General features: G+C 40.2%; 1 protein-coding gene across 1 annotated transcript in view; it reads right to left on the bottom strand.

Annotated features, from left to right (window-relative positions):
• ALK (ALK receptor tyrosine kinase) overlaps positions 1–15836 on the bottom strand; it is a 318128-nt gene that overhangs the window by 48560 nt on the left and 253732 nt on the right. Inside the window, exons 9-10 of the mRNA XM_049833894.1 lie at positions 11553–11722; positions 1215–1309 (exon numbers count right to left, since the gene is read on the bottom strand). Of these exons, the coding sequence (XP_049689851.1) occupies positions 1215–1309; positions 11553–11722 (265 nt within the window). The remainder of the gene's footprint in view (positions 1–1214; positions 1310–11552; positions 11723–15836) is intronic.

Here is a 15836-nt window from a genome sequence, read left to right as displayed (position 1 = left end):
CTGTGACAAAAGAAAAGTAAATAGGAATGAGTGGTGGCCAAAACAGCAAGTGAATGAAGACACAAAGCAGAAATACAGAATACAATCTTTAGCAACTGTTAGAAAGTTTCTCTTTTAGCCAGTAAAAGTATGTGCAATATTTTTTAATTACAGACTAATTTTAAGATCTCCTTAAAATACTGGAACCTGAAGTACATCGTACTTTTGCACAGAAAACAAGGGGTATTACTGCATAAATGGAAAGACTCATACCCCAGTCATTGTAAATTAACATAATACAAAGTAGATGAAATGTTCTGACTGCTGTTGGATGAGGAAGTGGCTTAGAGGTTTTCAGTCTGAACAGGGCTACAGAGATTGTAGCTTCAAGCCTAGGACATGAAAGAACACACTGAAGTTCTACTGCTCAACCCAAGGTAGAAGTTTCATGTCTTCAGAGCAGCAGTCCTCCAATCCTCATGTAAGTTGTTGGTCTGAGGTACAGAGTGACAGATCATTGAACACATTTACAAATTAAGCAGTTCAGTATGCATGAGATTATGAAAGATGAGCCAGACACAAACATTCAATAAAAATCTAAACAGGATGAAATCTGGCAGCAGAGGTATCGACTGGGCATATTCTAGAGGCCAGTCAATCACAAAGTCTGGATCGGAATCCCAATTTTTCCCAAGAGTAGGAAAGAGTGAAGATCCTAGTTTCTGATTCAGACTTAAATGCGTCAGTCCAAATAAAATAACCTTGTTCTAATTTAACTGGAGTATTGTGCCCAACGTTATTGCAAAGTTAGTGTCAATCACAGGATGCCTATCTTTCCTCAGCCAGAGTCCAACTGTCATTCATTTTGATAACTGTCACACAGCAAACCAGGTCATGTGGAACTCTATAATCACAGACTGGCTTCTGCATCAGCCTGGGTGGGTAGGTGATGCTAGTGTCTCAGCTGGAAGCTGACTCTCCCACACCATATGTCTTACTACCCATTTACTGCCAAACTTGGAACCCATTCACTGGTCAGCTCTACTAATAAGGTATATGCATTTGAACAGTCTCCTCCACCTAAGCACAGTTATTTCTGAAACATACCTTTACATTTCAGGAGTCTTTTGAAGATAATAACACCCAATCCCTTCCCCACAGTTTCAACCCCTTTCCAAATTTCAATTACATGGCAAATAAAAGACAAGTCACTTGCAGATAAAAGGAAAACTTACTTGTTAAATAACAGTCCAGACTAAGGGAGACATTGTCAAAAGCAATAATGGCATCAGATCCTTCTTCCCATGAAGCGACAATCTGAAACCAAAACCTGCACAGATTGGAAGAACAGGGATTAAATTCTGTTAAAGAGATGAAACTCAGAGCTCTCCGCAATTAAAGCAGTTTTAGAAAGGGGGAAAAAGCTTTTCTTTTCACATATAAAATTATTAAATTGCCAGAGAAAGTACCCTCAACCTTAACAAAAAAAGATAATCTGAGGAGGGGAGCTGTACATGAATACAGGCAGACAGAAAACAATACAGCCCCTCTTCCCTCCAGAAGCATACAACCTGAAGCAGGTGCAAATATGTGTGTGGGGGGGGCATCAGGACAGAAAGTAAAGTCCCCTGGCTTCTGGCACAAAAAAAATGAGACACCGAAGTGATTTTAATCTTACAAGTGATTTACGCCCTAAAGTGTTAAGAAACATAAGTAGGCTGGAGCTCCTGAAATCATTTGAGTTTCTAAAAGGAACTGGCAACCAGAGACTGAAACCAATTTAGAAAGTATTTGGTGTTGATCCACCCTCTAGGAAGCAAAGGATATCTAAAAGTCCTGGTAGTCACAAAAGAGAGGAACTGACACTGGGTAGTCCACAGGAAGAGCAGAACTCATTATCTCCTTGTAGAAGCTGAGCCGGTTTGCCTCAAATCACTTCCACACTTTCAGATGGCTTTTGCCAGGAAGTTCTGCCACTCCTATGTTACCAGAAGAAAGAGCCTGTAAATTCACCCTCAGTGATATTACAAGTCAACAGGAAAAGAAAAAATAAACCACAACCAAATACTTCAAATCCAATAGTATATTGACCACACATTAATTTAGTGCACTCATGGATTTAGGTTTTCTCTTAACTTAGCAAGTTCATGTTCTCCTGATGCATATCTGCTGCATAAAATCATAATAATCTGCTTAGGAAGTAGAACAATTTCTAAAAGCAGCCAACCATGGCCCAGAAGTCAGATACAATGTTGAGAGGTTGCATCAAGACTATAAAAACATGAAACTATCATATGCTGTAGAACAAGCTGCAAGACAATAGGAAATATTATTTAAACCTCATTCTCTGTTGTCCCTTGATATTTCACACCAGCAGAAGCTAAGACATTCATGGGTCTCTTTAACGTAGATCTATTGCTGATTCCTGCTCTATCTTTTAGACATAAGCATTTAGTCAGTATGTGAATTCTTGCAGATGTTCCAGTTTAGATGAGAAAGGGATGACAGAACAAGGTATTTTTGAGGAGCAGGCCTATTTATTTAGAAAGGCTGTAGAAATCCTGTCCCTTTACTGCAGCAAGAGTCTAAACACCAGCAGATTTTTTTTCTTCTCACAGACTCTAGACCTTTATGCATAATACTGGATCTAAAATATATTCTCTCAGCTTTTTGTCTGCTATCAGTATTCTTATATTAGTCTAGTTGCCTCCCACCGTTTTTAAAATCTACCTCTCCTTTACCAGCAAACCAACCTCACAAAGCAAAATTCAAGTGAAGCTTCTCTGCTCTAATGTATATTTACTTTGGGATAGCATGTTCCTGTGTTTTCAATGAGGGGTTTGACTGTTTCAGCCTCCTGACTGTCAACAAACGTAACCAACTTCCGTGTTGTTCTCAAATACAGCGCAGCTTTCACCACCGGAGATGACAGTGAGGTTTGGCACAAACTAAAACAGACCCCAGGGATATACGTGCCTTTTGAGGATAGCTAGATTGAAGCATCGTCTTCTTCTGCAACTGGTGTTCTTGCTAAGCTACAGATGGGGACACAGAAAAGCTGACCCAGCCAAAGCAAAAACATCAAACGGCAAAAACTCCTGGCAGTCCTTGAAAGGTGCAAAGGATTTAGAACAGAGCACAGTCCATTCACAAGAGAAAAGAGTTGATATAGTTGCTATGTTGCTCCTTCTTTATTTCTGGTAAAGCAAAACAATGATGCTTCAATACTGAAATTTCTCGCTCCTTGGAGATACGGATTGGACATAGGGAAAGACTTTTCTAAAACGTCCCTGATGCATTTGATCTTCGGCATTTTTCCTGGGGGTGCACACTAAATGCCACTTGGAGATGTGGACATTTTGATGTGTATTTATGTTTGTAAGGTGCTAAACTGAGGCTGGGAAATGAATTACAAAGACAAATAAACAGTTCCTCCACGTCAGCTTTTCCCTCCACTTCTGCAGACTTTAGCTCAGGTTGCATACAAGAAGAGACAGGTACTTCTGCAGACCACTACGTACCTTCTTTGTACCTCCAGGCAACTAAATACTTCTTCTAAATAGCTTCAGGCAATTTCCTTGGCAGAACCTAAACTTCATGCCCCAAGATGTTATGCTTTGATGCACTGCTCATGTCACCTGTCTTCAGACAATAAAGGGTTGTTCTTACGAGAATTACCAAATGTTCAGCCCCTAAGAACAGGAAGGCATGATACAAACCAGTATTTCTGTCATTGAAGGGAGTGCCACCTAACATGCCCATATAAGAATGCAATAGGTTGCTTTTTACTTTTATTTACAGTTTATTCAACTTAAGAGACAGCCTTGCTGATTTCACCTGTGAGCACTTGAGAAGTTCCCTGAAGTTCACCAGGGATGAAAAAAAATTACAGAAATGCCTCCAAAATACAAAAATCATGTGAATGTTAAACATTGTTAGGACCATCAGTGCTGCTCTGGTTGTCTATCTTATTTTTTTTTTACATGAATGCAGTTTCTGTACAAACCTTCTCTTGAGACCAGCATTTCTGCAACAAATAGTTCATCTTTTCCTCTTCTTCAGTTTAATGCCACTATTAATTTAGAAATATGATGTCTTTTAAATTCCATTGAAACAAGATCATCAGTTAACTAACATTTCAATCATTAGCTTTGGTGTTTTTAGCTTAATGGGCTAATTAAGGGAAATTTAATCAAAATTGAAGATGGAAATGTCTCACATCAGTGAAACCGAAAAAAGCCCACAGACAATCTCGTTCCCTTGCCCCCTCCTTTTTTTTCTTTCTGTTTCATCCCTGAAATCAATGAAACAACTCCCTTTGACTTTGGTGGAAGCTGATACTGAAACACCAGAAGCATATGTTATTGCAGTGACTCAGTATAACGCTGGAGGTGACAATGCCTCACTGATATTTTTGCAGAGATCAAAGTGGGGTATGCTGACTGCACACCCAGTACTTCAGATGGCACCTATACAGCACAGATACTGGTCCACAGTACTGTGTAGACATATTCACTGCAAACACAGACCCTGTGGTGGATGGCCATGAAAGAATATTCCTGAAGGCAATTATACAGGGGCAGCAAAATCAGTGCTGGGAAGTTTGTCATGACTTTGCTGCTTAATAAATCCCAGCAACTTCCTCACATGGAATCCAAACCCTCATCAGGCAAGTCTGTGTTTGTAAGCTAGATTTCTCCATAGGAATGAAAATATGGCTGCTACGAAAGGCTTTAATGGCTTGGATACTAGAAAAATCATTACTTGAGGACTGGTGGAAATTACTTCTTATCTGTCTCTTCTTTTGCCCTAATTCTTGACTCCAGGAGCACAGCTAGGAAAAGTTCCTTAGATGTATGACAATTGGGAAGTACAAGTTACATCCTGCAGAGTTGAGTGTCAGCTGAGCTGTGAATGCAATTCATATGAAGCCCTTTTTTTTTAAAAAAAATCTGTTTGAGGCAGATGGGAAATGCTGTACCAGGTGGACAAAAAAAACCTAACTCAAATCTCCCCTTTGGGGAACATCAGCTCGGCTGTCTGAAGGATACAAGTTTTACATAAATTAAAAAAACACTCAAGGGTGACTACTGATCAACTATTTCAGAGTCACCTATAAGAAATGGCACCAAGGGCATAACGAATAAGCTTTTTTTGGCCTAACCTGTGAAATTTGAATCCAGGTGAACAGTTCCTTGAAATGCAGGACCAAGCACATTCCAACTCAGTTAAATCTGACAGAAACAGGATAAAATCAAAGTTTAAGTTCTTTACTGTGAGGGTGGTAAGGCACTGGAACAGGTTGCCCAGAGAGGTTGTGGCTGCCCCATCCCTGGAAGTGTTCAAGGCCAGGCTGGATGGGGCTTTGAGCACCCTGGTCTAGTGGAAGGTGTCCCTGCCCATGGCAGGGGGGTTGGAACTAGATGATCTGGGCTGTAATCTTCCCCATTCCTCAGGATCTTTGAATCTTGGGTTTTATTTCAGTGTGGTCAGTATTTGAGCTTCATCACATCATCCTGGGTTTTCTGTTCAGTTGTCTCTTTTTGCTTACTTATTTCTTTTCTTGATCCTAACAGAAGACTGGTTCCCCCCAAAATATCTGGGGCTTATTTACAGAGAGAAATATAGAGCTACAAATACGAAAACACATCTGTAGTTATGTTGGTATAGCCTCCATGAGGACAAACTGTTTTGCTTAAGTCACCTATCCTTAGGTCTTCATTGCACAGAAATGTTAGCTTTTGGGTGTATTATATCCTCTTCTGTTCAGAGGGAAATAAAAAACATTCTCTTTGAATTGAAGACCTCAGAAAGTTGATTTTGTGCAAATTCTGCAGCTCCCTTCAGTAACAACTCTGAATTCCACCTAAATATTGTCCTTGGCTCATACAGACAGTTCAGGTTTCCATTAGCCAGACTCAGGCAGCTGTCTTCATGTCATTACTTTAGAAAGCCTCATAATCATTTTTTTTTTCCTTTTTATTATAAAGATAGGGATTATTAACCAAGATTGAACGTTAATCTCCTCTGTACTCAATCCCCCATGCGGTGACACAATCACAGCATGCCTGTACGTACAGATCCCATTTCATAACTTGTAATGTTTTGCCTCTGATGGAACTGATTTCTCTCTCTACCTAGATAAAATAATTACAGCTGAACCTGCTTGAGACCAAGGTACTTAGGGAACGGAGAAGTTTCAGGTCACTAACATTATTACACTCAGGTTCCCATTAACTTACTGTTACAAATGATGCATTGTTAGCTCACTTCACAAAGGAATACTTACTATTTGGGATAAAAGACATACTTAGGTGGAATGAGATTATTTGGAGAAATATAAGCATGTTAACCAAACTCAGTTACAGTGACAGAATTGCCATGCAGGAAGTTACTTAATAGCTAGTAATAAATGTTGAGATTCAAAGGTGTTATTAAAGGCAATCATGCAGAATATATACATGTACAAAATCTCTCACAGGTACTCTGCACACACTGTCACCAAAACCCCCCTCTTCAGGTGAAGAGAACAGCCATCAGCAGAATAACTGTTTCAGAAGGAGGACAGTAGCAGACATAGTTAATGCTACAGAGCAGAAGAGCAGCAATACGGGCATTAAAGTCTCACTCTTTTTTTTAACAAAGTAATGTGGAACCACGTCAGAGCAACACAGGCTAGGCTTGTTGGATGGATATAAGAAGAAAAAATAGAGAGATTTGGGAATAGATGTGACCACTTAATATATATGTGGTAATGTGTAGGGAGACATGTGTCTAGCTTATACGGAGGGTCCCTGTTTCTTCATAGCAGAATGGGAAGAAAGGTCAGGAACAACAGGAGACAAACAGGCCTCTCGGTACAAAATGTTGCAAAGAATATTCCTTTTCTTCCTTGATGGGAAACCTGATGCCCAGAAAGGAATGTGAGGAAGAGACAATGGCAATGCAAAAAGAAATTATTAGACAATAAGAGTGCTTAGCCACAGCTCATAGAAATACAATAAAGTGGTATGACTATGAGACATCTTCTTTTTACTGCAGCAATGAGTGAGAGGTTCCCCAGCTGCTTTGCCTGCCATTGAGGTGACCTCAATGAGCTGCTGAAGGAGCCAGACGGAACAAAGGACCTCACTCCCAAGGACTGAAAGGGAATCCCACTTTGATAGGTAGACAAAAAACTGATGAGCACCAGTGTAGTTCATAAAAATCCAGCAAGCCAGCAAGACCAGAATAGGTAAAGAAACCAGTTTAAACAAAGAAAGTACAATCATCTCGATGTGAATTTTGACTTGTTGCAACAGAATATCACCTTCTGGGGTAACTTAAATCTGTAGAGTTGCTTTCTTCCTCAGGAAGGTCACATCCATACCTAGCCTTCCACGTAAGTCACATTGTTCTCTTCCAACATAATAAAATTCCTCAGTCCATGTTCAGGAGAAGGTCACCAGCAAGAAAATAATTTGAAGCTCTCTGAGCACAATGGACAAAAAGAAAATTGTTTTTTACTTTCTGAATGTGCTGCCCTATTAAAAGGACACAGAGCTTAATCTTGCTATCAGTGATAAGGCAAATGGTGCTGCTACTTACGACTGAAAATTTAGTTTCTAGGGACCTCAAATAAACTTCTCCTCTCATTCCTCCTTCCCCCATCTGGCCACTACTACTTAAGACTGGCTACAAATTTAGACTTTGCAATGCCAAAAAAATAAACTTGAGAAGAAAGGAAGTCAAGGAAACCTTTCTAACCAGTAGACACATTTACATTCCTTTTATATTTCTATACAATCTTCTATCAGAAGACTGTACTGAGGTTAGACGGGTTCCTATTAATACTTGCCATTTCTGCTTGGTTCCTCTCACATAAGTTACAGTGAAATCTTTGAAGAAAAGGACAGGTTTAGTAGAGAATATAGGCCTTCAAAGACCAGAGCTAGTCTGGGCTGGGCTGGCTCACGTGGAGTCCACTTCCAGGCAACTCCAGCCAGGTGACAGACAGACCCACAGAACATTTAGTCTACATCCCACTCCCCATGGCTGGCCTCAGCTTCACCAAGGGAGCAGAAATGAAGAGAATTAGAAATTGTTTCTTAAAGCATTATTTTTCCAGCCAGGCTTCAGGCTATTAGACCTGATCGTTTTCCACCTTTTACACTGTGTAGCAAAACAGTTGCTAGGGAGGTTGGTGATAATAAGCATCAGCCTACAGTAAGCTCCAACAAATCACTTTTTACATGTGCTTGTATTTTATCTATGTGATATACCTTAACCATACTGTTAAACTAACAGAATGTCTAATTATTAGCTACACAAATCACTCATCTTCAATTACACCAGGCTTCTGTTTGCTCTTGCTGTCACATTCCCATGACTATATCATTATTAAAAATTAAACTCACATTTACTTACTAACTAAAACCAAATGGACAAAAAAAGCAAGCCCAATCTACCAACGACAACAGGGCTTTCAAGACTCTGTTTCCTACTTGCATTTCTGTGAAGTTAAAAAAGAACAATCCTCAACAGGCTCATTGCTTATCATTGGAAAACAAACAGTAATTTTCCATCAAATAAACCAATTTTACAATAACGCAGTTCTCTACACTACTCTCAACCCAAATATTTTAGCACTGCATTAATGTGTAAATTCCAGTAAGTAAAAATGACCAGTTCTCTAGCTTTCACTAATCTGTGCAGATTATCTGATTTGCAGATAATGTGTCCTTCAGGGAGGGGTACGTAGGTCCATGGGGGCCAAATGAAGCACAACAAGGATTGTCAGTTCATGTTGAGTGTACTGAAGAGGCAAGTTAAAATACAGCACCTCTGGAGACTTTGCCTTTTGCCTCTGGTAGGCACAATCTGTTCATCCAACAGTTCAAGGAGCTCTTGCCCACAACTGGATTCGTTAACTGTAGCTGCTTCGATGGCATATCCCTCACCAGGCCCTTTGCCCTTCCTCCCCGATGCCCAGAAGGTACTGAGCATTTGGAATTGCGTTACAGCTCTGTTAACCCACACATCATGTGAGCCAACTCTCAAGACTGTTTTGCCCTCACCTTCCAGAACAAGGAAGGACAGCTAACTTCGGGAAGACGTAAAAAGCCAGAACTTCAGCTTCTTTTAAGTCCACACAGGAAAGGTAAGACCTCACACAGGGTGAAATTGCAACTGGATGCTTTCCTAAGGAACAAATGGGAGGAAAGAAGGCAATCCTCTCCTCATCACGCTCTTGGAAATGAAGCGTGTGTCCAGGGTTGCCCAGGCTAACACAGTGCTAGAAATCTAACATCCCTCAGTCCCAGTTTAGCTTCCTTGACATACTCCTCCCTACTTTCTGCTCCTGCCAAATCACCTGAATTGTTCTAGCTGTGATTTTATGTCAAAATATAATTTCCCCCAACAGCCTGAGGGATATCAAACATTTAAGAAATGTCTGTTTCTAAAGATAGAGCTGACCTAATTCTTGGAAGTCTTCCTAATGATTCTTTGAAGTGCTATAAGCCAAACATGGAAATTATGGCTAAGCAGCTTTTGAACAAGCATGCTTTTGAGCAGTTTTAGAGCATATTATCTTGTTATTAATAACACTTTCCATTCAGCTTCCCAATCACAATGGAACATGCTTTGATTTTGTGTGGAACTGGTACACTGGTGTGCTTTATTCTAGAGCTTTACTTTTGTGAGGCGATTTAAAGTTTCAACTCCTCCTGTAGGAATATCTGCAATATCATGCTTCTTCTAACACAGACCTTCACAGCTACTGACACAGGAATCAATTATAAAAAGACAGACACAGCAAGCTTTCAGCAGCACCAGCATTGTGTTCATATCAATTAAATACTTCTTACAGTTCAATAAAACTGTCATTTATGTCTGAATTATATATACTACAGACTCCCCAGTATGATTTCAGTGTACACTTCCATAGAGTTCCTTCCTAATTTGTACATCAGTCCAGATTTCCTAAGAAACAGGTTTTGCGATGGTGAGAAAGAAGCTTGCAGTATTTCCATGTCTCACAGTAGATTTCTTCCTTCCCAGGAAGGACTGGTTTCAACTAAATCAATCTTAGAAAAAATTCATTAAAACAGTGCACTTTCTGTAAATAAATAAGAACAAAAACTTTTCAACAGACACCAAAACTTAAAAGTTTTCCTTGCTTATGTCTTAACCTCCAACACACTTTCTTCTCTCAGTGAATCCCGCTGTCTTTCTCTGTAAGTAATGGGGAAGTAAGAGTGTCAGGACCTTATACATAATATTGTCAGCACCGTGTTATCAGTTGAATCTGTAATTCCACATGAACCACCGCTAGCCTGGCTCCTAAGATCAAAGTATTCTCTGCCTGACTGTGCAACCAGAGAGAATTTAAAGGCAGGCAATAGTATAAGAGTATAGAATAATTCAGGTACAAAACATTCCCCTGGCAACACTAGAAAATAAATCACATAAATAATAATGGCAAAATATACCATTCTTCAAAGGAAACACAGCTGAAGGGAATGAAGCAACCAGGCGTTTTTACAAATGGTGCTTCAGCAGTGACTGAACAATAAGCTTAATGCTGATATTTTTTAAATCTTTGACGCACACATATTAATTATACATTCAGGACCAAAGCGTTGGCAGTGTCCTTGTTGTGTTTGCAGCCTATGTGCATCCCCAAGAGCCAGCAAGATAAAAGACATATTCATACAATGTTTGTTCAAACTTCTTATGAGGCAAACTATCCGTTAATGAAATCCATTATTTCTAGGGCACAGATTTCCAAAAAGACAAAGGACACCAGTGTTCATGACACAGATTGTAGATGCATCCTACAGCCTAAGGGCCAGGGCATCAGGAGGTAAAGTATGTCTGTCTTCTCTATAAACAGCATAAGCCAGAGCACACACAAAAAGTAAACAATGAACAAGAGTATTCCCTTAAAGCTGACTTGTAAGAAACAGCTAAAACAACACTCTAAATAAGCATATGCCTCTAGATTAAGCATATGCTACTAGAAAAACCTTTTACGCTTAAAGCCAGAATACAGTCATAACAGAGAGCCCTTTATTAAGCTGAGCCTCCTGCTACAGCTTACACAAAGGTGTTCCCATGCACCCTTGTCTGATTTTGCAGCAGGTTCTTCTCCCATCTCTTTCATCCTCAGATCTAGACACATTGAACACTTGGGACTTTGATACCCAGAAAAAAACCCCAGCTATGGCGCTCACATCCAACTCTAGCAAACCACGTAAGAGGATCAAACATGCTACATAAAACAGTATGTTTGGAGAATGATAACTTCCAGTTGATGAAATGGAGACACAGAATTTTAAGCACCTTGCTGTAAACTACCCATTGACCCAGTTTGTGAGTCAAGACCACCACTCAGGAGTTCTAAAATTGGGTGCTTTGCTCCAACTACTCAGTTATTCTCATTCCCCACCTCTAACAGAAGATACCTCCCGGGGACAAAGTACTTCCCTGACAGAACAACTTCCAGGAGCAATGCTGGCCATTTTTGTTGCCAGGTAGCTAGCAATGAAATGACTGATCACCGTGAAGGAGAATGATGAGGAGACTCATACCTATCCAGTATATCTGGGAGAGGTAAGATCATCCACTGCCATATTCCCAAACCTTCGCTGTTATCTGAATACCAGAATGTCCGGCTCTGTTCTTTTCCTGTCTTGTTCTCGACCAGCACCAGGGATATATTTCCCAGCAAGACACCATGGATGAGCCATGACATTCGTAGCTAGAAGAAAGAGAACATGCGAGATTAACCATCACAAACATTATCCAAAAGTTAACAAAATTTCCAGCTCTTCTTTAATTTCTTTGTTCTCTAATCACTAAAAAGTCAATTCTCCCTCCCCTGTGCTCATGTAATCCCTTTAGAAAAACTCCACAGATGTGGAAGCTTGTAATACTTAGCATATGCTATTTAATATTGGAACTACTGGCCTTTCTTTTTGGTAAAGTTGAGTCCAAAACATCTCTGTTTTAGCTTTCACATTATGTGTCTGTAATTGTAAAGGGATAATCTAATACCTCTATTATCTGCAGTACAAAGATCCCACTCCCCTAAGATGCTACCTGTGTGATTCAGGTTAAGACTAACAACTTTTTCAGCAATCAACTTTTATATTCTGGCAGCAGCAAAAACACAGGGAGAATAGCTGCAATAAGCAGGCATCACTAGTAATCACACCCGCATCCCCCAAATACTCTTTTCAAAAATCAGTTTTTCCTTACCTCCTTCAAAGCTTCTACAGACTTTCCAATTCAAGTTCAGTAATAATTAGGTTTTTTATTAATTAAAATACATTAGGGAACTGGTTTTCTAACATTTTTGTTATGTTTAACGTAATTGAGTCCATTTCTATGCATTTATCCCTGTATGTAAAATTATTTCATGTAGTTTTCTCATTTTATGACTTTCTCTCCCACATTGCATAAAAAGAAGAACAATCCCTTCCATATCAGGCTAGTGTCAGAACACATATTATATGAATATAGCCATCTAATTTTCTTGTGAAGAAGAAGAGGAACTAATTCTTTTTTGATAAAGAGTGCAAGTAAAATACGCATATATCACATGCAGGAGCTGGATCTCCTGTCAATAAACAGTAGAGGCGAGAATGCTAAAGGAACGAGGTTATTAAAGCTACATTAATGACAGATTTTTTGGACACTAGAAAGTGTTCAGCACAGTATCTAGCATCCATGCATGTTAAAAAATAGCCCCCTGGTTTTTAACACTTCAAAGCCAACACCTAAGTCAGGAGGCTAGGAATTAAATTTGTATTTTACAGAGAAATACCTGATAACATTACTTACTTTCTTGCTTTGATAGCACAGAATATTAATATCCATTTCTCAGCATAAAATGCAACTGCTAGGTTTTGCTTGCTGTTCCTATCTCACACTGTACGTCTGTCCTTAGCAGCCAAGTCAGATTTAGGGGTCAAAAGGACAGAAGTGTTGCTATTACTCCTAGCTTATGCTCACAGTTTTGGGGTGGATGGAACAAAATTCTGGATACCCATTATATTAAATATCAGTACTGAACTTAGGTAAATGGTGCAGTTCACCCGCCTGTCTCCAAATTTACAAAGACAGCAGTGATTCTGACTACACTGCAAAACTATGTCAGAGACCGAAAAATCTAGAAGTGGTTCTTCTCTCTCTCCTGTCCCAAAATCCCTGCACTTGCCTGGAATCACTCCTGGGTCTGTTGTACCGCTAGCATGTATGACACAAGCATTGATAAGGTGTACTAACTGATATGCAGGTATGGGTCTGTGAATCCATTTTGTTATATTATTTTGACCAGACATTCAAGATTGATGTGTAAGGTTTTGAGTGGTTCAGCAAACCACCACAGGGGCCTTCTAGACCACAGCACTTCTGGGGACAAGCCACTGCTCAAGTCTGACTACCAGCTCACTCTCACCCCAAATTTGGGAAAGGACTTGTGGAGTCCCATGTCCATTTCCATAATGTCAGACAGTGGAAACCATAGGATGAACTATGAGGATTTTCACCTTGCAGACACCAGAGAGAAAAAGCAGAGTCGAGCAGGATTGTCAGGAACTGCTTCAGGTACAATATGAAGTGATAGCCAGGGAGGCAGCTGAGGGCTGAGTTCATACCCACAAGTTCACCAGAAGCAAGACTGGTAGAAGGGTTTATTGACAACTGTTTATGGAGTAGGAGGCTGATGCCTTCAAACTTGGTATCTGCATGGCTACTCCTAACTCTTAGTGCATACATGGTCTTAATGGCAGGTGACAATCAAGATGTAAGAACTTGCTGGGCATTTTCTATTTTCAAGTACCTACGAAATGAGGCTATTAAAAATACAGTGAAAATTGTTGTCCCTTAAATATAATTGGAATAACTTTCAGAGCCACTTAAGTAATTTCCCTTGAGAAAACTGATCAGGAATAAACATTTCTTTTTTTTTTTCCAAATAACTTTGGAATACCAGTGGACATTTAAAGCACTCAACCTACAGCAGGGAAAGCAACTCCTTTTACTGAGAAGTCCACACGTGAAGTGCTTTTAGGGACTCTAATGCCAACTCTACTCTAACGCACTACATGAAATTTCTAATACAGGCAAGTTGGAGCAACTTCACTGTGCCATTTTGACAGTTCAAAATTTGAGAGGTAAAGAAAGCCCTGGAGCTCCTACTACGCAGGAGCCTTCAGATCTCTGTCTCTTCTGGACACCTGCCAGACAGTAAGAGGCAACATCTACATGGTCAGAAGTGAGAAAAGAGTGAGCCTTTGATAGTTATTAGCGTAACACTAGAGCAAAAGCTGAAGCAATTGATGAATTGGAATGGATGCCTTTGCACACATGTCAGCTGTTTGAAGGAAAGAAGTAGTTGGCATTGGATGTGGGAGATCAGTTCATTGGCAAAGTGCAATATGCAGACTCTAATGAACTGGCTCTGAGTGAATCGACTGGCACTGTGTCCAAATGGGCATTTTTGGCTGCGATTTCCATGGTTTCTAAGCTTCACAGCAGGGCAGTCCAGGTCTTTTCACACCTGCTGAAGTGAACCAGAGCAGATGATGAGCTGGATACCATAGTAAAGACTTCCGAATGGGGCTGGCATTCATTCTACAGAATACGGCATCAATGATGGCAGATGGTACTACATACACGATGCGTCCTGTAAGTAGTACAGTGGCACATTTGGAAAAATCTGAATCTGGGCTGTTGGTGGCATACCTCTAACATTATGTATCAAACATCTCCCTCTGTGTTAAACCAGCAGCAAAATATTCAGAAGCTAGAAACATCACTGAGAAATTAATTAAGCATTGCAGGTAGACATTGGCTCAATGGCACCTTGCTTTCCAGCTTTAGAACACACCATAGCTCGTGATTAGCTGTTCATATGCAAACCCACTGACTCAGTAAATGAAACGCTCTAAACTGATTTGGGGAAAATTAAAGGGAGAGAGAGCCCATGGTAAACACACAGCATATTGAGGCAAAACTTGGGTCAGATGGCCACATGCACTGTACTGCAAACACCATCTGGAAAGATGCCTTCTGAGAATCCCCTTAGCCTTCGGGTTTGTGGAATTTCTGAACCGACAAACAGGAGATTCAATTCATCCAACCAAGAACAAAAACCTAATCCTTATCAATATAAACACGGCTTGGCAGGTTTAACAAAGAGGTGAAGAAAAACAAGGAGGGTAGATTTTCTAGCACAAGCTGCATAATTTCAAGACCACCTGAGAAACAAGACTTGCATTTTACTCCCATATGCACAAAAGAAATAAAATACTGAGAACCTTCTGGGGTGAAGTTTGAGCCTCCTTACACCTGTGAGTCTACTTTAATGGCTAGAAACATTCCAGCATGAACTAGTGCTTAGACGTCTGACTGAGTACCAATGACAAACACTCACAGTAGCATAAATAAAGCATTCCTCAGTGGCACTTGAGAGAGTTATTGTTTCTTTTTCCTCCCTTTCTGAGTGGCAATGCCCCTCACTATTAGTATTACAGTCCTACCTGGCAGGAAAAGCTAGTTGTCAGTCTTTAGCACAAGTAACAAAAGAAAGAGGAAAAGATGAACATACTTCAAACCAGGCTTGGAGTAAGGTATTTTTAAGAAGACGGAGATGAGCCTACAGGCATCCTGCTCCCAAGGAACTGCACTAGCTGGATCCCACCGGTGGCTATCTTGTTACTCACACCCCAACTCTGCACCACAGGCTTACATCTTGTGAGACAGCACATTACTTAGTAGTTCTCATGCCCCCAATCCTTGGCCCCTACCTACAATACTTGTCAAAGGAATTGCTCAAAATTTTCCTGACCAGGAACTGCAGATTCTTG

This window comes from Accipiter gentilis, chromosome 30 (assembly GCF_929443795.1).
Source record: "Accipiter gentilis chromosome 30, bAccGen1.1, whole genome shotgun sequence".
Classification (NCBI taxonomy): Eukaryota; Metazoa; Chordata; class Aves; order Accipitriformes; family Accipitridae; genus Astur; species Astur gentilis.
This window is presented reverse-complemented; position numbering and strand designations above follow the sequence as displayed.